The sequence below is a fragment of the Sander lucioperca genome, chromosome 10, assembly GCF_008315115.2.
Source record: "Sander lucioperca isolate FBNREF2018 chromosome 10, SLUC_FBN_1.2, whole genome shotgun sequence".
NCBI lineage: Eukaryota > Metazoa > Chordata > Actinopteri > Perciformes > Percidae > Sander > Sander lucioperca.
The window spans coordinates 22513714-22538223 of NC_050182.1; the positions used below are offsets into that span (position 1 = coordinate 22513714).

The following is a 24510-nucleotide window of genomic DNA, read 5'->3' on the forward strand; positions in this document are numbered from 1 at the left end:
TATGTGGAATGAGTTGGTTGGTTGTTTCTTATTCATGGTTTCAAGCAAGTCATCACGGTTCAATAATCATGTGTGGATTAATGATCCACAAGGCATGGCTATTTTCTACTTGCCATAGATGCTCATCAATCCAAATGAAATGGTTTCTCCCACACACTCGCAGTGTAACACTGTGTGTGGGCCTGAAAGGGGTGAGATCACAGCTCAGAAGCCCCTAATCTGCAAGTTTGGAACACTTCATCATCCAGCATGTGCCACTTCAGAGGTGGCTGAGGCAACTTCAGCAGCTGATGCCTTTCATTAGGCCTTTATTACCTCCTGAAGCTCTCCCTCTGGGTTTAGCAAAGTCCAGCCTTACAAGACCCAATCATGGCTATATTCAGGTTATATTACAATACAGTACTTCAAGTCGTGCCTCATTTCAGACCTACAATTCGGAGTTAGATTCAGGATGACAATATTGTACTTTGTATTCAATATAATGTATATTTATATTTATATTTACTGTCAGCAACAAGGAATTCAGTTCATATCAAATTAGTCATCCATTGCCAGACTGTGGAGTAAGGTCTGGCAACATTCTAGGATAGGAGAAAAAACGATCTGGGTTGCATTTCTTTAAACCAATTACAATAATCTTGGGCAGCGCTAAGTAACAGATGCAACGACAGTGGCTCTGCAAAATGGTCTCGGAAAGGAACTTGTTTTGGAACATTTGCACCCCACAAAAGAACACGCCACATGCAATATTAAATGTTACCGGTTCACACAATACAGTAAAATGAGCTATTTAAATTAGCTGAATACATGGTTAAACATAATTTGCTCTTACCAGTGTATCACTGTGTGTATTTCATCCACAGCAATCCCCTCATATCGGTCCCAAAATGCCCCTGTTAGATACTAAGTGCTGTAAACATATTCCTTGTAAATCTTTACAACCATGCAGGCCTGCCTATTGCACAATCCACATTTTCTTCAAAAGTTGCCATTTTTAGCATGTAGCTTGCTAGCTCGAAGATTGTTGTTTTACCGTAGCGAAATGATTTTATGAACAGCAACACACAGAGAGCAGACATCAGGCTTTATACTGGAAATGTACTATCAAATAGATGGATATTTTTTATCTTCATTTAAACAGGCAGTAATGCAGTATAGAAAAGGCAGAAGAAGAAATCATCTCCTAGGAGTTTCTGAATGCCTGTCTTATTGACAGACAGCTGTAGCAGCAGAGTCGCTGACCCTTGAGTCTTAACCAGGAATCCACTAATGGGCTACCAATGATCATTAATCTCCAGCAGCAAGATGGATTGGTTTGTGTCACTTACCTCGAGAGCTCATGAACAAGCGGACTCTTACTTTAAAAAGGGCCTATTACAAGTTTATCTAAACACTCCGTAGCAGTGCACCACAGAGGGCACGCTGACACTGGAAATGACTGAAGTAAACCTAAATACTTTCATGCAGTATTTAGGATTATTTTCCCACTACAAAGCATTATCATTTATCACAACTGAGTACTTTTAGCTGTCAAACTAAGTACACAAGCCACATTTATTGTGTAAACAAAAACAAACTTTGTGTGGTGATGAAGACAGACCAACTTTCTCTGCTAAACACTGTGGCCGCTCATAAGCGTACACACCAATAAAAGGTAAGCATGTCCACTAATCTTCTGATGATGTGAATGTGTTCCTTTTTCCAGCTCTCCTTCCTGCCTCGGCCCCATCTAAAGATCAGTGAATCAGCCGTGTTTTGACTCTTAATGGGGCTTGGCCTCTGGCCTGTGGTACAGAGCCTGGTGTCGGAGTGTTAAGTCTCCATGAAGCAGATTAGCTGGTAAAGTCAGGCAAGACAAGGAGAGGCTGCTGCCTCCACACAGAAAGTCTTTATACCTGAGAGCCAGTGATTAGAGACCTAATCTGCTGCTATGGTGGTCCGACTGGAACACACACACACACACACACACACACACACACACACACACACACACACACAAAATCCATTACAGCCATTTCTAGAGCATGCCGGTGTATATACGATTTAGATAGAAACAAGAAGAATATCTTACATTCAGACACAGCTGGTAGAGATTAGAGAAATGAGCTGATCCGTCAGGATCATATATAAAACCAAGAGTCCATGCCAGCGGCTCTGTGAGGGTGTACTTAGTCTGGATCAACGGAAGTACGTTTCCAGGATAATTGCCTGACATGTCCCTCACCTTCCGCTTTCTGTGTGTTGTCGTTCTCAAAATCCCTTCGCTTCGGGAAATAACACACTTCAAGCTATCAAGCTACACTGAAAATGGTTGAGATTAGTGCTGTCAGTTAAACGCGTTATTAACGGCGTTAACGCAAACCCATTTTAACGGCGTCAATTTTTTTATCGCGAGATTAATGTTCTTTTTGGCCTAGCAAACTTTGTAGTTTTTTTCACATGCTGTCGCAACAACTAGTAACGTTAGAAAAACTACAACACCACACCGGATCTAGCTAGACAATAGGCACGCCGCACACACTTGTTTGGGCTTGCGAGCCGGCCAAAGAGTAGTAGGCTAACGTTACGTTTTGAGTGGATGGCGAGCACGAGACGCCGAAATGGATGCCAATAAGATTCTGAATGGAAAGTTTACTTTTAAAAAGTTGCCAAATGGTTCCATTGACAAGACCAAAGTGATCTGTGTGTTTAGTCGTTGTGAACTGAGCTATCATCGCAGCACGTCCAGTCTGAAATACCACTTGATGGCCAAGCACACAGCTGATGCCAATTCTCCGCCCTCTCGTCAAAGCCAGGCGACAAAAGCACAAAGCAAGCCGATCCACTTTTCCATGTTGATAAGAGCATTAAAATGAGAAAAAAATAATTGGACAAAAAGAAATCAAGGGACATTTAGAATAGATAAAAATGTGCGATTAATTGTGAGTTAACTATGACATTAATGCAATTAATCGCGATTAAATATTTGAATCGTTTGACAGCACTAGTTGAGATATTTCAGTCTTCAGACCAAAAAGGTGGACAGATCGACTGACATTGCCTTCCTTAGAGCCACCTCACTAGCATGTCTAAAAAGTTAGAGACAATATACAGATGCAACAAATTCAGACTCATATGTATCATGGTCTCAGCACGTTTCTTTTTGTCAGGCATGGTGAGCGGAGAGAAACAGCCTTGCTAAAAAACCTAAATCTGTGTAATCAGCTAACTGACTGACAAACTCCAAACCCTGGAGCCTCTGGCAGCAGGTCCTCGCCCACTGTGCTGGGAGATTGACGGAGTATATAAAATGACTCCTCCAGCCAGCTCAGTGTGAGAGGAAGGGAAGCATGCTATGAATATTTTCCACATAGTTCTGCAGGGATGGGGAAACGGGGAGGTGTTGGAAAACAAAGTTATGTCCATGGGAGAACTTGTTCCCAAGTATTTTTAAATACCCAAGGTAGGCATCTGTAATAAAACTGCTTGGACAACATGAGGGAAACTGGGGTTTCACAGCTTATGTTAAGCCATTATGTGAATAGCAGTGTTTGGAAAATACTGGCACTGCTAAAGAGTACAGTAATTGCACAATCGGGGGAAATGATGGGACTGACAAATCTTTCTGATACCATTTCAAAGTAGTTACCTGTGTTTTGTTTTTGTTTTTATCATGCTAAATCATTACCTTGCACGATATTACAAGATCACGCGAGAATCGCCTGATCACATATGTCACGAAAATCTATCTTGTCAGGCTTCAAGTAAAGCGTTTGTGTCCGAACAGAAGCGAACCAAACCAATCAGCCTCTGGTGAGGAGCTACGGCAGCTACAGCTACGTAGTTTAGGTGTGTGTGACGGCCGCGACTGTTTGTTTAAAACAACAATGGTGGACGTGATAGATGCGTTATGGAACCCACTGCAGTTCTAGGCAAGACCAGCCCTTCAATAGCATCCGCGTGCTATGATTGGCCAGGCGTCCGTGCTCGTGTGAGGTAACAGAACCCAATTTGTTCTGGTCCTATCCCCTGACCAATGGGCTATTCTGACCTTAACTACCCGAGGTCAATGCCTAACCCCAACAAATTGGGCTGCTTCGTAGGGCGGGTATTGCCAGGAAACTAATTGGGACTCATAATAACTGATAGACTGATGGTTCATCCAATCGCCAGCCAGGTATTTTTTGAAAGTGCCTGCCCTTTCCCAAGCAGTTTCCAATGTCGGCTTCTCAGACGGTTCTGTGTAAGAAAGCATCTGGCACATCACGTTAGGTAAATCATGCCAATTGTCAAAATGTAGCTTGTTTGTTAAAATTTCAGCCAATAGTCTGGCTATCACCAGACCAAGCTCAATCTTTTAAGATTGAACATTAGTCTGGGGAGTCTGTGCTGTATTTCAAATGACTCTGTACGCAATTGGATAGTCCTTCAACCAATCAGACCAACGATCCGGGTGAGGTAGCAGCGAACGCGGCATCAACGGGTTGCTGCCCTTCGGTGGCCGCCATGTTGAATGTAAACAAAAAGCTGCTTGCCGTCTTTTCTCTATCGTCATCATGTTAAACCCGCCAATAGCGCGCCAGGTGGATAAGCCAGTTTGTGATTGGTCCACGCAGATTTGTAACGGAAGCAGGATAGATAAATGTACAGGTTTCCAAACTGAGCTGTAGGGCGAAATCAAATCACTGGCAGATCGGGCTGGGTTTAACCAGTCTACCAATGGCCATTAGATCTCGTGAAATGCCTGCTAGCTATAGCTAACCACTGTAAGTTGGCCTATATGCATCCTTTTAGGTCATTAAAGGAGTGAGTGATCGCGGCTAACAACAGTAAGTGAGTGTAAGAGCATGTCAAGGACAGTTGACTAGGGTGGTCTTTCTGCTATCAGTCTTATTTGAGTAAAAACAAAACCAACACTAACCACCTCAGTACAGTGAAATGCAGGGAGGCAAGGCCAAGTAAAACAGAGTGTAGCGCTGAATGCAGAACTGAGAATTAAAGCCCTATCAGCTCAATATATTAGTAACTGCTTATGGAGTGTTGCTGTCAGATAGTGAGAGACTTGGACCTGATGAACCTATTTGAGGGAAAACAGATACTAGCAGAAAGGGGTGTGTGTGTGTGTGTGTGTGTGTGTGTGTGTGTGTGTGTGTGTGTGTGTGTGTGTGTAAGTGTGTTTACAGTAGACGAGGAGAGGAAACCAATGAACGCCTGTCTGCTAGGAGCACAGCCAGATCCACTCAAGGTGAACCCTAAACTGATTTCTACAGCTTTAGAGCGGTTCGCCTCGAGCTGAGCTGTCTAACCAAACTCCAGCTGAAAGAGCTACCGCAACCTCCAAACTTGGTTCAGATTTTATAACATCAAAGACCAAGTCCATCATAAAATACACATGCTTTAGGAGTCCTTGAGCTTTTGGTTTCATTGTAATACTTAAATCGTAAATCATTTGACAATTTGTTGTAGCTTTAGTAGATATGTTTGTAGACCTGCACACTTTTAAAGTTTGCCAATTTAATGGAGCTTCAGGCAAAATAATGCCTCAAAAGGTTAACAGAATTCCTGCCTGTGAAAAAAGAGAGCGAACCAAAAAGTCTGCTGTTTGCATGTTAACCTCTTCATTGTATAGCCAAATCTGTTGCCTGCTTTATCAGTTAGCTGTGGTGGCCAAGTCTGATTGCATTCACATTCAGTTATACTTGTTTGGATAAAGAGTTGATCAAGAGTTCACGATCAGCATTACATCCCCTCAAACTGAAGAAAGTAGTTTATGTAAATGTGAAAGTTTTTCAGACTCAAAACACCACTTTCGGGGTGCCTGGGTAGCTCACCTGGTAGAGCGGGCTCCCATATGCAGAGTAGACCACAGACAAGTGCAGACCACTCTACCTCTGTCTCTCCCCTCCCCTCCATGAAGTACAGCTGAGCTGACAGTGCGTACTGCACAGCAAACTCAGAATAATGAACAGCGAAGTATGTGACAAATTCTAAAAAGATTTGAAGAAAAATGCGGCCCAATCCGCACTCTAATGCAGAGGCTCAGTCCTCGACGCAGCGGCTCAGGGTTCAAGTCCGACCTGTGGCCATTTGCTGCATGCATCTCTCTCTCTCTCTCTCTCTCTCTCTCTCTCTCTCTCTCTCTCTCTCTCTCTCTCTACCTCTACCTCTCTCTACAGCTGCCCTATCTATTAAAGGCTAAAATTAAAACAAAAGACAAATTTCAGCCGGGAAACAGAGTACAGAGTGTACCCAGCCCAGCTAGCAAGAAAAACGGAGAAACCATTGCACTAAGTAACATTTTGTTGTTATGAATACACTAACTTTTCCACCTCAGCTAAGCATAAAAACTTTTTAACAATATTTTAACATTTCTTTTAAATGTTTGACATTTCTTCTCAGATTGTTTATGCACAAATTGAAAATGTGCATTAAAACAGGTTGTTTGAAACACACTGAGGGCCAGATGTAATAACGCTTTTGCGCCCACTTCAGGCGTATTTGTTTCGCAACATGCACGTAAAAGCATGGCGAGGTACGTACAAACAGGCCGCACTGAGGTAAAAGCGCAGACTGCCTGTCGCGGGGACTGAAAATGGCAAATTGCGCTTTTCCGTGTCATACATGTGCATTCATGGGAGGGTGAAGGGGACAGTGGGAGTTTCCCATAAAGAGATGGGAGGGGAAGCGTAAAGTGCGCCTAATTATGTATTCCGTGGTATGTACAAAAAACGCCTGTGAAAGCGCGCCTCTATTTTGCGGTGTAAATTCTCCGCCTCTTAAAAGCAGGTGTAAACCTGGAAGCGGGTTTCCTCTCATATGCCTCCTGGTGAAATGGCAGCAGTAATCCGACCAAGACAAAGACATAGGCCAAGGAGACGAGCTGAAAAGGTTTTTGCCACAAGGATCACAGCTTTTTCAACTGAGTGAACACTAAATCATTAAGTGTTACAGATTAAGCAGCCATGCAAGATTACAGTTACTGGAAGAAATCAAAGATGACATGGAATCTCTGACTCAGCGTTCACATTTCATTCCAGCAGAGGATAAACTCCTCGCTACATTACAAATATTGGCATCAGGATCATTTCAAACAGTCCTAGCGTCAGCAGTGGGAATATGGCAGTCTGCACTCAGCCGTATCATAGCACCAGTACTTAACACTTTGCTATAGCGCAATTTAAGGTATAGTGGGTGGAGAAAGGTGCTGATTACCCGATGAACTGCAGGTTTAGTAAATATGATGTAAGCTTAAGTATCACAGCGTGCGCTTTCTGCAGGTTGGCCATGGCGCTGATAACTCTACATTCGCAAATGTAAGTACATCTGGCCCTAAGTGTCATTGCATGGGTTTTACATTAAGATGCCACAACAAGAAACGACAGCTTGATTATTTTCGCCATCGATTCACATTCATCTACATTTCTTCAGCTGACAAATACTTAGGTATGATCAAGTGGGATGTGATCGGTGCAAACCTGTTTCCAGGCAGTTCTTTGCAGCGTACTGTACCTTGCCGCAACAAACACAATCAAACAACCAATATCATGAAACACTGAATAAGTGGTGGAAGATTGACTGGGTGGGAACAGAGAGGGGAAACAGCTTGCTTTTGAACTACTGCACTGCTAGAAAAAGTCTTTAGAAATATGGGCTATATACTGTGTTAATATGAAGGAATTTTCTGTAATGATTTTTCTGTAGGTGTTTTTTCCATATATTGATTTTTTGTAATAATAGTAATAGGTTCAAAGGGTGTACTGTAAATCTACAGAATTTTCCGTTTTTGGATTAACAGAAATGTCTGTAAACTTGACGGAAAAGGTACTGGTACTTTTCTGCCAGGACATTATCCGTTTTTCTACGGATTATTTTCTTACAGTGCTAGTTCACAGCAGCAGGAAATAAGATGATTTATTTTGCACTTCAGCTTGGAAATGTACATTTGTAATTTAAGATAAGTGTGTCTCACCTCGGTCTTCTGAATATCAGGCCATACTGCTGGCAGGCCAGGCCCACAGTGGGGGTGTAAATGATGGGCATGAACCTTTCGATGTCTGACGCTAGCACCCGATAGAACAGTTTCTCGTTGCGGTCCTGGAGGCCCATCAGAAACACATATCTGGGAGTGACAGGGAGGAGAGCACAGCATGTTAATCTTTAACATCTTGAGGACTCATACTATACCTGCTGAACTGTGGAGGGGTTTATTAAAGTCAGATGTTAAATCCTGTGTGTTTGTGTGAGACGTACCAAGCAAGATTGGAGGAACTGCAAGGAAACACTTTAAAGAGAATGTGTCAGAGAAAAGAGATGACATGGCCACAACACTGTAAAACCCAGCAAAAGCAAAAGCAGTGAGTAGTTACAACACAGAGAGAAAGAAGGAAAGAGAAGAAAGGGACTCTGTACAAATTAAATAATAACTTAAAGATATGTGTTGGTTTTGTTCCAAATGATTGGAATACACATAATAACAATCAGCCGTTCAGATAGCCTACATAAGCTCTTTGTTCTGTAGATTTACCGGGAACTAAAGGGTTTGCATTGAACCAAAATTATGCAGAGCATGCCAGAAAGGGCTCTATTCCTAATCAGAGGAGTTTCCATAGAGCCAAGAGCACAAGGTGCCTCTTGTTAAGGGGATAAAAAGCTGCTATAGGTTAGGCCACAGCAGCTGCACAATACACGGTGGTGACAGTTGCTCTTGAGGAGTACTGTTTTCATACTGGTGAACCAAATTAGCTTCTGTCACATGCAATTCATCACATTTCTGTATGCCTTACAGTATGGAGATGAAATCAAATTTGCCATAGATTGATTATTTGCCGTAGACTCAAGCATATATATATATATATATATATATATATATATATATATATATATATATATATATATATATATATATATATATATATATATATATATTCCTGTTCCTCACTGTAAATGTATGTTTATGTTTTAAATGTTTTTTTTTTTTTTATACAATTATTATTATTTTTTTTTACTTTGGAAAGAAAGTCTTAAGTAGACCTTGAGTCTACTTAGAAGCTTTTTCCAGAGCTTTCAACTGCTGATAGTTTATTGAGCTGTCATGGCAGTAGTCCATGTGATGACAGCTGTGCTATCTCTATGAAACTCAGCAAACTCCATCCGCTGAGGAAGACCATGAAATGTTGCGGAAAGCAAAGCAAAAGAAATGCTATGATGTCAGCCTGTATCAGTGGCGGACATGACGAGGCCAGGCAGTTACATCATGTCTCTTTTTAGGGATACGAACAATATCATTACAAAACAGTTCATATTCCTACTGTATATTAGCTCATACTGATTAATCATTTGCAACGTTGTTCCCTCGTTCATTTAAATCAACATGTGGGCAGCGTCGTACCTTTCCAACAGATTAGAATGATAAACATTGATGCAACAGCGGCTGAGATTAGAGCTTTAACAATTAGTCCACTAACAGAAAGATTAATCAATTTATCAATTAGTCAAGAACTATTTTGATAATCCAATAATTGTTTAAGACCGTTTTTAAGGAAAAATGCCGAACAGCTTGTTAAAGCTTCAGTGCGTAACTTTTTTATATTAATGAACGTCCGTTACATTCAAGCGATTGCCAAATGAGTTGCTACAATGCTGACTATATACTTTCCTGTGCAGAAACTCAAGTGAAGATAATGAGCTCTTCTGAAGAGTCCATCATGTTTTTTTAATCCTCCGTGTCCTCCTTGGCTACTAGCAACTGATCACGGAATGCTTGTATCATGTGGACGCGCCGACAGTTTTGTTGTCATTATTTAGAATTCCTCAGAAACTACGCAAACCTGCAGCTAATAGTTTCCCTTGTATTACATTATTTGAGATTTGAAGACGTCACATTGGACCCTAGGAAACTGCGATTAAGGTTTTTTTGTGTTTTTTTTTTTTAACCTTTTTTGGACCAAACGATGATTCAACTATTTGAGAAAAAGGTTTGGCCAAAATAAATGCAAACAACAAAAATGAACTATTTGTTAGTTGCAGCCCTAGGTGCGATATCTTGACTTTTAGTTCCTAGTATACATCGAGATGACTTTAGAAATCTCCCTTTAAAGCCATAGACTTTAGACAAATAACAATAGCATTTATCAACTGCTTTGTTGGCGGAGTGGAAGCACGTTGTGACGAGGAAACTTCAAAGGATCTTGTAAAATAGCCAAGGTGCCTTTTTAAGAATGTAAAATAAGAAAATCCCAAAGTCAGAATTGTGTTCACAACTAGCTTAAATTGCAACATGTTGATGACTTCACTCCTCGCTGTCAATCAGTAGCTCTGACTCAGCAAACAAAGCTATAATCAAATCCCCACATCAAATCCTAACATATTACTGCAGTGTGCCATTGTTTGATTTTATGCTGGCAGACATTACAAAATATTTCTTCCTCCATTCTTAACCTTAAAAGGCGAGAGCACTACCCGCACACAGGAAACAGGACTATTTACAGTACACACTGCTTTATAAAGCAGGATCCATGCTGACTTACTGCAGTGTTTCCTTTAAAGTCCACCTACTGAAGCAGCCAGGACATAATCTATCTTTACCTATTTTAGCATGAGTGACCAACTGGCCAATTTCAAGCTTGTTATATTTTCTAACAACCACACTGGATACGAGGTTTCCCCTTAGCTGTAGCACTTTTATACTGCAGTATTTTAGCTGGCAAAGCCCTTGAACATCCATTTCCTCTGTTGACTAAAGAGCCACAGTAGGTATTTAAGTCAGTCCATCATCACAAATCATAAATGCATGATCTTGCAGCGCTGTTCTCTCTGTCATCATTTTTGCCAAAAATATGACAAATTCCACTGAGAGAAAAGAAATGTCTAGAGTCTAGGTCTCTGATCAAAATATACGTTAGAGTATAAGGGCCACATGTGAAAACATTTATTTGAATTCAGAATTCTGACTTTAATCTCAGAATTCAGACTTTTTTCTTAAGTCCAGTTCAGACTAAATATTTGTGACGAGATTAGTTAAAACTTGCAACTACACGCAACGCGTCGGTCCGCAGCGTTCTAAAACCTGCCAGTTCACATCAATGCAACCAGATGAGACGGTGTATCATCTCCATAGCAACAACTCTTTTTACTCCCGTCCCTACTACCGACTTCCAGGCTTTTTGTAGCTGGATATATCATTTGTTGCTAAATATGTGGATAACATTAGTGACAGTGAGATGCTTGCTACAATTACATTTCTAGTGATGAATCCGCTAGTCAGCCTCTGGAGACCTGACCAGCTGAGTCCCAGCGAGAGGGGCCGGTTCAGACCGCTGCAACTTTCCTCTGAGACGTTCTAAAACGGTTTCGTCTCGTCGCGATTCTTTGGTCTGAACTGGGCTTCAGAATTCTGCCTTTATACTCAGAAGTCAAATAAAGTTTTCACATGTGGCCCTATTCTTCTTCCGTAAAAATAGAATGGGTTATGGTCGTAAAAAAATAAATGGCAGCGTTCAGCAGTAAATACCAAAGAAGGATTCAGAGTGGGGGAACAGACTGTAAGTAAACACAGCAGGCTTGAGCGATGGAAAGCAAATAGCAGTCCTTAATCCACGGGACCGAAGCCCAAAGCTGGAGCGCACTGGAGGCCCAGACACTGATTGTCAGTGACATTGATAGGGCATGGGAATGGCAGTGACAAGCTCACAATGACGATGTTTTTAGATGTTGGTGCTGTGATGGTGGAAAATGAGGCAGCATTTAAGAAGCTGTCTAGTTCCTGTTGACTCTAAATCCGGTGTCACAAGCAACTCACTCATCCTTGACATTAGGAGTGACAGCTGATGGAACGCTTGACTGAGAGCTGGAGACTGGAGTAAGAGGCAATTTCACACACAGATAACATTCAGCACTCTGCATATAATTCAAAACAGTAAAACAGGCTCTGACTTCAGTTTGAGGCCTGATCTTGTTGATCAAAGAGCTCAGACTGAAATGTTAGCATGAGGCGGATTTATTACATAATGCTAACAGCTACAACTCCTAATGTCTAAATGGAGCATGCAAAATTGAACCAAAGTTTTCTTTTGGTCGCTGGGGAGGTTATAAAAACACTCATGAAGGAGAACAGGGAGGAGACGGAGAAATGGGGGGGGCGGGGGGGAAGAGGAGGAAGATTTGCTGTTAGGAGATGTAGATATGTGAGGGCTAATCGCTACTCTGCCTCTCGTGTTTCGAAGGCTTCCAGATGGAGGATCTCTCAGTGTGCACAGAGCAGTGTTGGGCAAGTTACTTCCAAAATGTAATACATAATAGATTACTAGTTACTGTCATTTGAGAGTAATTAGTTATATTACAATATTACTGTCTCTGAATTGTAATGCGTTACACTACTTTTGCATTACTTATGAGTTACTTTCACCAAAATAACAGGGGAAGTTTATTTGGCAGCTAGCTTGTGAATTTCACCACCGGATCAATAAAGTCTCCTCTTTATCCACTTTAATACATCATAGATTATTCATAATATTTTGTATAATTAATATGAATATGCAAAGTAACTAAAGCTATAAAAATAGATAAGTAAAACGTACAATACGCAGGTAGCAGAAAATGAAAATACTCAATTAAAAGTACCTTACAGTTGTATTGAAGTACGGCATTGTTGTAAAAATGTTTGTTTAAAGCACTTGAATAAGAAATTCATGTTGTTTAGTTTAAAACACTCTAAAGGAAATGTTCAATTATAGTGTGATTAAAACTCACTATTTACATTATTTACAGTACTTGATTTGCAGCTGATATGTGAAAAGGTACACAACCTTATTTAACAGTAATTTAGTTTTACTGCGAACCGTCACAGGAAGTGCTTTTATTTTGAAGTAGGCTACACGGAAGTTGTCTGTTGTGTACTCTTGCTAGCTTACTAATATCAAAGATTTTCTAATAAGGGAAGAAGTTGCACTCTCTCGTTACTTCCGGCTTCTGAACTGGTTGCAGTTCCACCAGAGTTCCATATAGGGGGCGCTCACAGGCCAGTGCAGAATGAATGGAGGTCTATGGAGCTATACCCCTCAAAATCCACTTTTCTCAGGATATCATTTTTTGTCTAGTAATTTGAATGTTGCATTCGAAAGGGGAGGCTAAGAAAATACACACTGCTGGGTGTTAGATTTTTTAAAGTGGCTTTTTTGTTCTAAAAAGCCTTTTAAAATGCCAATGACATCATACACATATACGGCCAGAGATACTGCTTTACGGCAAGCTCTGAGTCACTTCCTTTGTTCTCTGGAGGCATCGACAACACAGCTGACAGGTTAGACTCTCCCTGTTAATACACGTGCTAGAAAGAGGTTTGCTAATGTTTTAAAGACCACGCCGAAATATTCACTCTGACATTCTGGTTCTGCTTCGGATGCCGTCAAGCAGGATCTCTGGTCGTAATCAGTCCTTCACTGACCAATCAGCATTCATTAGCAGAATGCTAGTGTGTTACAGGCAACAACGACTTAACCTGTAAGAAATCAAAAGGACATAAGTACTCGTTCATTCAACTTTTGACCTACAGTATAATCCATGTTGAACTTGCAAAAACTACAATTAAATCTGAGATTTCTCAACGACAATCAGGCGAAAGAGACAAATTTAGCCGTTTAGCTCCATAGACTCCCATTCCACTATAGGCATAGTTACTTTCCACGGCTGATAAAATGCAATGATATTACATGTAGCAAGGCCTCAACATTAATTCCCGACATGTTTCTATCTGTCAGCAGCTCGGACATACTGCTGTCCGCGCTGACGTACCGTCACCTGTTGGGACACAGATGTCCGTATCGTCTCTGGTTGGCTCTGACCACTTCAACGCAGCGTAATAACACCTGAAAATAATATCCATCTCGCAAATGTATCTGTCTCTGCAGTCATCTCAACCATCGAATACAGCAACAGGAAATAACTTTTTTTTTTCCTGCGAAGAAATGTGTCACAGTGTTGGTGAATTCTTAAAAAAACAATACACCACTAAATGTTGCGTTAAAATGCGTTGTAACTCGCGTTACTGAGATTGTAACGAGTATAATATTACCAAAATTGAATTAGTAATGCGTTATATTACTGCGTTACAGCAAAAAGGAATAAATTACTGTAATTGCGTTACTCCCAACATAATAATTTTAATAATTTTATTGTAGCTGACTTCCCAAGATGACTTCGCTATTGGCTGTTGAAACAGGGGACGTCTCTTACGTTCTAAAACCTGATTTGAAGATGATAAAAAGATAGTACGTCATGGTAGTAAGTAGAGGTTTCTGTCTGTGTGTAAGCCCCACCTGTCCAGGTCGTCCCTCTTCATGTCGTAGTTCTTGAGCACCCGGAGCAGCTGGACGTCCTGGCTGTTGAAGCAGGGAGGCAGCAGGCCGTGGATCCCCAGCTGGAGACGCTCCTCCAGGGAGAAAGCCATGCCCTGTGAACACACCAAACCACCTCCATTATCCTCCTGATATATACAGCGACATCCCGAGTGGGCAAATATGGACTCTGTTTTGGCCTCTTTATTCAAATGGCAATGTATTTTGCAATCGTCAATTCGATTTTCAATTTTGTTATGCAATTTGAATTTGCATTTTATAATTGACAATTTAATATGCAAAGAAAATCCTCAAAGAAACCAAAACAAACATGACAATATGAAATGCAATTGATTGAGCTTTCATTCAAAAATTTAAGTACAAAATGAATTAAAGGATTGCATTGCCACCTTGCATATTAACTTGTCAATTGCAAAATGCATATTCAAATTGCATGACAAAATTGCAAATTGAATTGACAATAATTGCAAAATGCATTGCTATTTGAATAAAGAGGATAAACAACTTCTATGCTGTGGAGTCTTTTACGTGATCAAATGTTAGTAGAGCGCCGGATCTGGGGCAGGTTGTGGTGACTTGGGATCAGTTACTGCAACTGATCTTCTTTGAAGCTGCAGAAGATAGAGGTTTTAAGCAATATCATTTACACAAGTTTTGATATCCACTTCCATAGTGATGGATGACAAACCTTTCAAGTTTTACTGTTGTCATTTAACGCTTTCACCACTTCTTATGTCCTCTATGTCCTGAGCTTTCTTGTGTTAGGTGAGCACACTGAGACATGTTCCTCTCAACTATATTGAAATGGGAATTAAAGGAATATTTCGACATTTTGGGAAAAATGTGCATTTGCTTCACTTCCAGCTCCCTTCACAGAGAACAGTTAGGGCAAAACAGCATCAGTGATCTGTTTTAACTGAATAATCTCTGTCTAGCTCAGCTAAAAACACAGAATCTGCAGAACGTTACCGTGTCTATCACTGCTGAGCCTGTTTGTAACCGGTAGGCTACAGACAATGTGCTCTTCACCTGTTCAACAGATTTTGCCAGATAGTCCACGACTGTACTGCTTTTATTACAGACATCATGTGAACTAACCACAGACAGTTGACTTGTTCACGGACAGACAGCAGAATGTTGCTGAGAATCAATAGGGGAAACACTGGAATGGATATTTGGCGTTATTTTAAACGAACAGGAAACACTGATGTATGAAACTGCCAATTAGATTAATTTACTTGTTAAGGTGCCGGAACGCCCTATCGGATCATTCCGGCCCACTTTAACCCCTGGTTAACAATAAAGCAACAAGCTTTTCAAGGCACGGTGGCTTCATCTGTCAATACTGCCGTTAAAGTGAAGGGTGTTACCCACCGAAATAGCATCGGCTCTGGAGGGAACGTCTCCCCTGTGTTTCCCGACCACGGTCTGGGAGCCCAGAAACAGGAAAGGTCTAACACGGTTAGCTTAGCATAAAGACTATAAACAGTTGGAAACAGCTACCATGACTTTGTCCAAAGGTAACTAAATCCACCTACCAGCACCTCCAGAGCAAATGACCACATTGTAACTCATTTGTTTAGTACGTAAAGTAAAGCGACAAGTTGTAGTCCGGGACTATTTCTTGGCCGGGGGCTGTGACTTCATGGAGCTGTGTGGTCACAGTGAAAGTGCCAAGCAATCAGCAGAGACTCCCGGATTCCAAGATGAGGTCCATTTAAATACAAAATGCTCACTGACTATAAACTGTAAACCCAGCCCAATCTGTCAGCGATTTGATTTCTCCCTGCAGCTCAGTCTGGAAACCTGTACATTTATCTAACCTGCTTCCGTTACAAATCTGCGGGGACCAATCACAAACTGGCTTATCCACCTGGCGCGCTATTGGCGGGTTTAACACGATGACGATAGAGAAGCGACTGTTGTGGTTTTGGACATTTCTGTTAGGTTTCAGTATTTTACTTTATATTTTGTTCTGTTTCTGTTACCTGTATTATTGATTTCTGTATGTTCCCTGTGTTTGTAGATTTATTCTGTATTTGTTACCTGTTTGGATATTTCTTTTGCCTTGTTTGTAGATTTCTGTATGTATCTTGTTTTGCATATTTCTGTTGTGTATATTTGTATATTTACTTATTTCCCTGTTCATTGTGTAGTTTCTGTTTACCCTGTTTTGACTGTTCTGTTCTCTGTGTATATTTCTGTTTCCTGTTTTATTTTGATAGTCTGTTTTCTGTCTTGTCATGTCTAGTTTTACTTTTTGTGTTCCCGCCTTTGTTGATTGTCCTGCCCCGCCCTGATGTGTTTCACCTGTTGTATCACCTGTCCCTCATTTGTTCATTACCTCATGTATTTAACCTCTGTGTTCCCTTTGTCTCTTGTCAGATTGTTTTGTGTCTGTTTGTGTTCCTGTCCTGTCAGTGTGTCATAGCCTGTGCCCTTGTTTTTGGATTCCCTATTCTGGTTTTTGTATTTTGGACCTTTTTGCCTGTGCCTTCAGGACTTCCTTCGTTGTTTGCTCTCCTCATTTTTTGTTCATTAAACCTGTGTTTAACCATCGCCTTAAAAAATCTTAAAAGATTGAGCTTGGTTTGGTGATAGCCAGACTACACTGACTACATAACCCAAAGAATGTTTTGCTACTTCCATGTTTTAGAAATCACTTTTCTAGGCTCTGGGAAAGTTCTACAAATACAAAACCCTTATTCGCAGTTTTAGGTTTCCTGGCAAAAGGTTTACAGACCTCTCGCTGGGGATTGTAGTTGCAGTACTGTGGTCGGCCACAGACAAATCCAATACCAGTTGGTATCATTAGTTACCTTTTAAAAAGGTGCTGGGAAGCAGATTTGTATTTTATTTTTAATCAAGCGGGGCCAGACTCCCGTTTTCTCCCCTTTTCCAGTCTTCATCCTAACCATCTTCTATTTAACAGACAAATATGAGAGTGCTATCAGTCTACTCATCAAATTATTATAAAGACACAAATAAGCATATTTCCCCAAAAATTGAACTTTTGCTTTAAGTATTCTATAATCCTGAATCTGGACAGTCTAGACGTCCAGAAGTGTTAAATACTAACCTGGACTATTCATGGCAGATGCCTGTGTACTTTGCACCAAGAAGTAGATTGTGTCAACCATGATGAAATAAAATTCAAGACATTATAATTATGCATAGTTTTTTGGTAAAAGATATCTCATTTCCTGGCTAAAAACCTGCATGGTCGACCCTGTTGCACTCAGATTTTACCCCCCTCTGAAAACTGAAAACTCTGGTTGACCTTTGAACAATTGCATATTTAGGAAAATATTCCCTGTTTTCTGTTTGAACATTCCTGAGTGATGAGAGGTGGCGTGTCAAACGTGTCCTCTGTTTGGCCGGAGTGTTTGCTCTCAGAGGGGCTCCCTCTCAACCGATCGGTGATCAGAGAGGCCTCTGCCAGCTCACATTCTGCTGTGAAGTCCGCTTTCCCCGACGCACATCCTCAAAAACACACACATCACCGTCCAGACTAATAACCTGCTTCGCTTGGACCTTTACTTTGGCTTTCATCTCACTCACCTCTGACCCCTGAACTAGAATATTGAAAAACATGCACACGTTTAGTGTCAAGGCTGTAACCCTGAAGAGTCTGACCTCTGACCTGTGAGCTATGGAGGGATTAAAGGGCCAGAACTAAATCAAATAAATGTTGTACAATTATATAATGTCTAAATGTGTATATATTTATTTATACTTTCATTTATACTTTTATTTATACATTCATACTTTTATTTATAATTTCCTTTATACTTTTACTTTTATCCCTCCTGTTGTCTTGTTGGTTAAATTTGACCCGTTTTTGAAGTTTCTCAATAAGAAACCAAATTGCCCAAAAATAACATGGATTGTTCCATAAAAACTCTCTGCGCAGCTAAAATGAAGGATCTGATCACTACTTTCATTGAATTTTTTGAATTTTGTTTTATTTTAATTTCTGCTTTTTTGACTAAAAGACAACACAAGGGTTAAAACTTTTATTTATACTGTTGTAGTTTTAGTTATCCATAGCGTAACTTGCGTGAGCCTCTTACACAGACGAGACAATGTTCTCACTCAGGAAAGGTGTCGTACGGTAATGTGACATCAGAAAGTGGTAGGGCTGGGACAATATGCTTTTATTCCAATTCGATTATTTCGCGATACATTAGATTTGATTTGTAATGTGATTTTCATTTATTGCAATTCTAGAGGTATTGCGATTCGATAGTATTGAGTATTGCAATTTTCTTTTTCTTCTTTAACAAAAACAAAAGTTGAATAATACACTTCTAGGGACAATATATCATGAGACATTTCTAAAAAACTAATTGTTTTCTAAGAAGAATGCACATCACATGTCAGTCAGACATATTTTTCATTTGTAAAGAAGTACATAACATGGATTTTCTGCTTTTGCTCCGTTTTGCTGAGTTTTTCCCACCCCTAGAAAGTGCTGACAGTGTGAGCTCGGATACTTCCGTTACAGATTAAAAAAAAGGTCAAGATTTGTCCCCAAATCACCCGGAAATAGAATCTAGCCTATATTTAAAATGGGAGCAGCATTTTCTACTATTCTCTGCAAGTGAGGCATGATGTGGAGGGCATTTTCAATTTTCTCTCAGTCTATAAAAGACCAGCGACCCGGTGAAACCTCAGCCCCAACATGCCAGCTACTGTTGCTGACTGCTGAGACAGAAGCAAAGCTGCGCTGTAAAAGGTCTCCGATTTGGATCACATCCACGGATGCTTAGCCCGGCCACCACAGTTTACAGCCTTTCCAAGCCAACGGCACTTTCTGTGTATCTGGTTATGTTAAAACAGTTCTGAGGTTGTAAAAGAAAATGAGCTCGATCACACGAGAAGCACCGTTAGAGGGAAGAAGAAAAGCATACGACGCAGAATAAGGCATTTGGAATAAAACGTGGCGGTCTTGACGTCAGAGGAACCATCAGCGCTGACCGCACAGACACACTTCCAAATTCTTATTAGTCTCACATTTGGTTAAACAAAAAAACAGACTGCTTTCTAACTGTTGGTTTTAGATTTAATCTCAGTGATTCTTGAGGGTTATGATGCATGAAAAAAGAGAAGGGAATAAGGGGAAGGAAACAAGCAAAAACAGACCATTTCCTCTTTGGCTGAACATCTAAAGAAATGGATTTTGTGTATACTTAAGCCACTTTCAAACGTTCAGTGAAAAACCTGACATTATCTAGACATTACCCGGCAGAGCTGTATGATAGAACACAAATGTCCAACTAAGTTGGATCAGACATAAACGGTCTTTACCCTTCCTAGTACAAAATCTGTGTGATCTCTGAAAGCGCCTAATGTGTTCAAATTTACAGCAAGCGAGTCGGCTTGTTGATCACGTTTCATGTCGCCTGCACCAAAACCGGAAGGAAACAAACATCTGAGGGTGAAGAAGTAGGCTGATATAACGACAGCAACAAAAATGTCTAACTTGAAGAGACAACGAGATTCGGGAACTTATGTAAAAGGGAAACTCCGGACTATGTCAGGACCTGATTCCTCAGACATAGTGCATATGTAAAAACGTCTATAGACTTTTGGAGCATTTTTGCACTTTGATTTTAGGTCCGGACAGTAACCCCGAATGACATTCTGGCAGTTCGGAGCTCAATAGCTCTTTACATTTCAATTACTCGTAATAAATACCACCGTTAGTAAATAAGAAAGGATAGAATTGAGTATATATATCCTTTTTTTAACGTTATAAATATATTCCGTACACCAAAATAAACACGTCACGTCATTGACCCCTATACTGTCTACAAGTTATCAGGAATTGCTGTACGTCATTACATAAGATAACACAGAACATGTAAAAATCAATTCACACAATCAATCTTCCTTGATGTGAAATCATCTGAGCATGAAAAAAAGGGCAATGGTTATTTCAGACACTAAAGTACGAATGAAGATCCGCCTGCCGTTCGCCGAGGCGCGATGCAGTCTGTACTTAACGGACCTCAAATAGACAGAAGCAGCTCTGAATTATAACCTTCCCCTATTATAAAAAAAAAGAAAGGATTTTCTATTTTTCAGAGAGCCAGCTGCTCACTTCAGACTCCGTATACATGTGTTTGGTAGACCAGCTGGCCCACAATGCACTGCTGCTCTGCTTGGTCTGCTCTCTGCCACAGCTGACCATGAGGGACACATGGGAGAAAAGAGTCTTAAAATACATGAGGCAAACGGAGCTTAATATGAGGCTATAAAATGATATATTTCTCACACAGGCTCACACTGCTCTTTCATTAGCTACAATACTTTTTTTATTCTTTCTGAGAATTGGCTGTTCCTCACACAACTTACACTTGGACACTGAAATGCAAAAAAAAAAGCCCTAAAAAAAACACCAATCACACAAAAAAAACCACACAAACAGGCCTGCGCTAGTCTATTATTATTAGATACAGACAGTGTTATCAGCAAAATGTATTTAATGCATAAAAGTAAATGTTCTCCTTGTCAGCCCTGTGAGTGTTATTATATGTTTAAAACTAAGTTTACTCTGAAATAGGAGAAGTAAAGGAAGTACAAGTACCGCAAAACAGTACTTAAATACAGTGCTTATCTACATACAGCACTCTAACAAAAAGATACTTACAGATTTACACACATGGAGCACTATAACTAGCAGACACATTACTACTTTTGTTTTCTACTACCCATACTAAAATTAATTTTCACTCTTCCTTCAAAAGACATTGTCTCACTGACAAGACTGTCACATGCTGTAAAGTCCTGAAATGCATTGCCTGTCTTTTTCTCTTCCTATATTCTCTCTTTGTCGTACATGCAAGTTCTACAACACACAGCTTTCCTCTCCCAATTCTGCAACTTCCCTGTGTTTGTTATGTTCAGGTAATTAAGTCATAGCTCATTAGGAAGGGGGGAAGGGAATATTGCTGGAGAGGATTTATTAAAAAAAAAAAAAAACTACATAGTCTTATCTTCAAAACTTTGGTCAATTGTGCATGCAGCGTATTACGATGTTAGGCGGTGACCTTTAGTGGCCATTAGGGTTGCACGATATTGACAAAATGTGATATTGCGATATCGATTATGAATATTGCGATATCGATACTTATTTCGATATTTTTAAACGTGTAAAATTACAACAGTTAAGGGGAAAAAGCATCAAAATAGATTCATAACAAATACAACACAATGTTTATGTCAACTGAACTGAATATTGGACTGGTCCAACATGAATAAATAAAGGACCATGTCTACAGAACAGGACATGTTTTACTGGTTGGACAGTATAAAATATATAAATAAAGAGAACAGGACATGTTTTACTGGTTGGACAGTATAAATATATAAATAAGGACCATGTCTACAGAACAGGACATGTTTTACTGGTTGGACAGTATAAAATATATAAATAAAGAGAACAGGACATGTTTTACTGGTTGGACAGTATAAAATATATAAATAAAGAGAACAGGACATGTTTTACTGGTTGGACAGTATAAAATATATAAATAAAGAGAACAGGACATGTTTTACTGGTTGGACAGTATAAAATATAAATAAAGAGAACAGGACATGTTTTACTGGTTGGACAGTATAAAATAAATAAAGAGAACAGGACATGTTTTACTGGTTGGACAGTATAAAATAAATAAATAAAGAGAACAGGACATGTTTTACTGGTTGGACAGTATAAAATAAATAAATAAGGACCATGTCTACAGAACAGGACATGTTTTACTGGTTGGACAGTATAAAATAAATAAAGAGAACAGGACACAACTTTTCTTTCTCTTCTCTGATTCGTTCCGTCTTGTTGTCTCTATCTATTTCTTCACTCACCCTGTCACTCTGTTGAAATATGCACACACGTGGTACGCTCCATAGGGTTTGTCATGTAGTGGCCCCGTGCGCTGACGTGCACTAACATGTGCACGTGGCACGGTAACTGGCCAATGAAACATGATCATTACAGCGTTTCAAGCTCTAAATCAAACACAACTAAGCCACACAGCCAACAGACGGGATGCAGCGCTCCACAAAATAAACTAAATATTGCATACTTATCGCGACACTTTCGATATATGTGCGATATTTTATGTGCAACGTGATATCACGATAACGATATTGAGTCGATACATCATTAGGGTTGGGTACCAAAACCCGGTTCCACTATGGAACCGGTTCCTACGCAAACGGTAGTATTCGGACCGGATTAGAACGCAAATTTCGGTTCCGACTGAAATATTTTCCCTCTGTCGCTCCGGACAGCGGCAGACTCTTTTTTTCTTTCTCCCTTTTCTGCCGAGTGGCGCACGTGCCCGCTCGCAATGTGAAGCGCGTGTCCGCGCTATTCTCCGACATGCACTCTACAATCACTGCTGATGGACGGCTTTTTGTACATGCTCCGAAACGGCGAAAAAATATCACGCTATCGTAAATGTAGGCTACCTTTAAAATGCCTTATTTTCCCTCTGGGCTCACCGAAACGGACGTAAAAGCATATTAACCATTCACTGCACGTGATCGCTAGTAAACTTGCTCTGCTAGTCTATCGTTCAGGACAAGACCCTGTAGCCTGGTGGTGGGGGAAACGGGACAGCCTCCCCAAATTGTCTTCCCTTTCAAACTCCTACCTGTGTGTCCAGGCCTCTTGGACACCATCTGAGAGAGTTTTCTCCTGTGCAGGACATGCCATAAGTCAGGAGAGGTGTAGTATCTCACCAGAGAAGGCAAATATGGTCATTTTTCTGCAAAAGAACTGCTAAAGTTTGAAGTTGGTTGGCATACCAACTCAACAACATTTATTTTGTTGTTATTTGTTAATAGTTTAACTGTTATTTGTTAAATTATTGTAGTTATGTGTTAGGTGACTTAGGTTTACTTATTATATATTTAAGTACTTTAAAACGTTAATATTTTCTTAAATTTAAATAATTTTCAATAGAAAAAAATAGGTTAGGAATCGGAATCTTTTTAAAAGTACCGGTTCGGCATCGGAATCGTAAAAATCCAAACGGTACCCAACCATATATATCATGCACCTCTAGTGGCCATAGTAATGGTGGGAGAAAATCAGGTGACAGTATAAAGAGCGCCAAAGTCTGCATAAGGAAGGGGTCGGGGTGGATGAGTAAAACAAACGCAGGACTTTGACCCAGGAGGCCGATGTCCCTATCCCGTGGGAAACCAAGTCAGTGTTGACTTTTTTGAGTTAACCAACATAACTAGGTTAGTATGTAACCACTTCACAGACATAACTATGTAACGCACTTACTGATGTAACAGACTTACGGACGTAACAAACATACTCATTTTTAACCCGAACCATGATCTTTTCCTAAACCTAACCACGGTGTTTTGTTGCCTAAACTTAATCAACAAGTTCCGTTTCACAACGTTAACCACGTGTATAAAAATGTGAAATCAAATCAAAGTTTCAAATAGAACGGTCATATATGTTACTTTTGGAGTCGTTGGCAAACAGCCTATAAGTCTATTAGATATGACGACATGTTTTGTTGTTGTGTCAGAAATGGTCTGTATCAATTGATCAATCACTTTACTTTATGTCAGTTGGTCTAAAGAAGAAAACATATAAAAATAGATGTATTGTATATCACAGGCAGTCATGGATGAAAAGACCCATGAAAGCATAGGCCTACTATGCCTCATTAAGAATAATTACCCTCACAGCTCTATGAGCCCTCAAAGGCTGCCAGTGTCACATGGAAAATAGATACCATCCATGGAGTTGGGCCCAAAATGACCAATTAACATCCCCCACAAAGGAGCAGGCAGCTTGGCCGTCCAGAGGGGGAAACCCTGATCTGTAGAGTGACTTAATGATTGAAGATACGGCTGGTTGGGTCAGGGCTGGGGACTGGTGAAGGAGGGAGAAAAGAGCAGGGGCGGGGTTACATGGCAAGAAAGATTAGCAGTGCATGGTTCTTAGACTTTGGCTGGGGAAGCGTGGGAACCGTTGACGCCAGTTTTGACATGTCTTTGACTTTTGACTTGAATGTTGGCTTTACAACGCCCTGTCTTCAGCATGTAAATAGAGCTGCCAAACTCTTCAATCCCAAGGTCCTGTCTGTTGGACAACGTGTCCGTCAGGCAGCCTTCAAGGCTTTGAGAAAGGACACTGTCTCAA

At 40.4% G+C, this 24510-nt stretch overlaps 1 protein-coding gene across 4 annotated transcripts in view; it reads right to left on the reverse strand.

The window, feature by feature from the left end:
* me1 (malic enzyme 1, NADP(+)-dependent, cytosolic) overlaps positions 1 to 24510 on the reverse strand; it is a 117928-nt gene that overhangs the window by 59612 nt on the left and 33806 nt on the right. For 3 of the 4 annotated variants that reach the window (XR_004108999.2, XM_031322781.2, XM_036005880.1), the window contains exons 2-3: positions 14292 to 14425; positions 7949 to 8098 (exon numbers count right to left, since the gene is read on the reverse strand). Coding sequence is in view for 3 of the 4 variants with exons in the window: in XM_031322781.2 (XP_031178641.1) it covers positions 7949 to 8098; positions 14292 to 14425 (284 nt within the window). In the remaining variant the exon portion in view is untranslated. Of the gene's footprint in view, positions 1 to 7948; positions 8099 to 8229; positions 8796 to 14291; positions 14426 to 24510 lie in introns of those variants that run through there. The other variant, XM_036005881.1, reaches the window with a different exon arrangement.